At 53.9% G+C, this 976-nt stretch overlaps 1 protein-coding gene across 1 annotated transcript in view; it reads left to right on the top strand.

Annotated features, from left to right (window-relative positions):
* Positions 1-976, top strand: part of LOC103619774 (E3 ubiquitin-protein ligase LRSAM1) — an 18,216-nt gene that overhangs the window by 9,435 nt on the left and 7,805 nt on the right. The window contains 1 exon segment of the mRNA XM_017740336.1: positions 381-480. Coding sequence (XP_017595825.1) covers positions 381-480 — 100 coding nt within the window.

Here is a 976-nt window from a genome sequence, read left to right as displayed (position 1 = left end):
GGACAGCGCTGCCAGGGATGCCCAGGGTGGGGCTGTTGGGGGGTCTGTGCAGGGCCAGGGGTTGGACTCGGTGGGTCCCTTCCTTCTTCCCAGGATATTCTGTGGTTCTGTGATCTCAGGGTTGGTAGGCAGTGACTGGATTCCTCTGAGCACTGAAGAGGAGCAGGCACAGGCAGAGTGGAGTTTCCTCAGCTCTTTTCCCAGTGAAAAGCCACAGTTCTCAGGTGGATGGGTTGCTCTGGAATCAGTGAAATGGGAAGAGCAATGGGAGAGGAGTCACTGTTGGTTGCAGTGACTGCAGCAGCAGTGGTGGGTGAGTCCTGCTCTGCACACCCAAGCCAGGCAGGGACTGACAGCCCCTCTGTCCCCTCTGTCCCCAGCTGCCATGCAGCAGATGCTGGCTGAGACCTACAAGAACAAGCTCCTCCAAATGACCTCTGAGTCTCGTCGGCAGGACCTCGTCAGCCAGGCCTGCTCCAGGTGCAGGGGGGTGTCTGGGGCTGCTGGTGCTGGTGTTAAATCCCTTTCTTTCAGCACTGTAATTCCCCTAAGTACACCAGGAACTCCTGCAGCTGCTGGAATGCAGCAGGACAGTTGTAACAGCACAGGACAGTGCAAATTAAACTGTCAGACTCCCTTGAATGAGCTCCCTTCTAATGACCACAATATGCACGTTAATCACACTTGGGGGGAGCTGTCACTTTTGTGCACTGTTTATTTTGCCTTATACATTCTGCTAAATATGGGATTAGACCAGCTGTCTTCCTGTTTTTTGAGGCACTCCAGTGCCAAACTGTGGCCCAGAGCTCCTTCCCTCCCCTCCCAGGCTGCCTCAAGGAGGCTGTGTGTGCACAAGTAGTACCTGTGTGTTGCTGCACATACTGAGAGCATCCTGGCTCACTGTTTACAACAAGGTGAGAAATTTTAATCTGGCAACATCTGGCACTGACCAAAAACAGCCTTGTGAGCCTGCTGA

The sequence above is a fragment of the Corvus brachyrhynchos genome, unplaced genomic scaffold, assembly GCF_000691975.1.
Source record: "Corvus brachyrhynchos isolate BGI_N302 unplaced genomic scaffold, ASM69197v1 scaffold305, whole genome shotgun sequence".
NCBI classification, from domain to species: domain Eukaryota; kingdom Metazoa; phylum Chordata; class Aves; order Passeriformes; family Corvidae; genus Corvus; species Corvus brachyrhynchos.
This window is presented reverse-complemented; position numbering and strand designations above follow the sequence as displayed.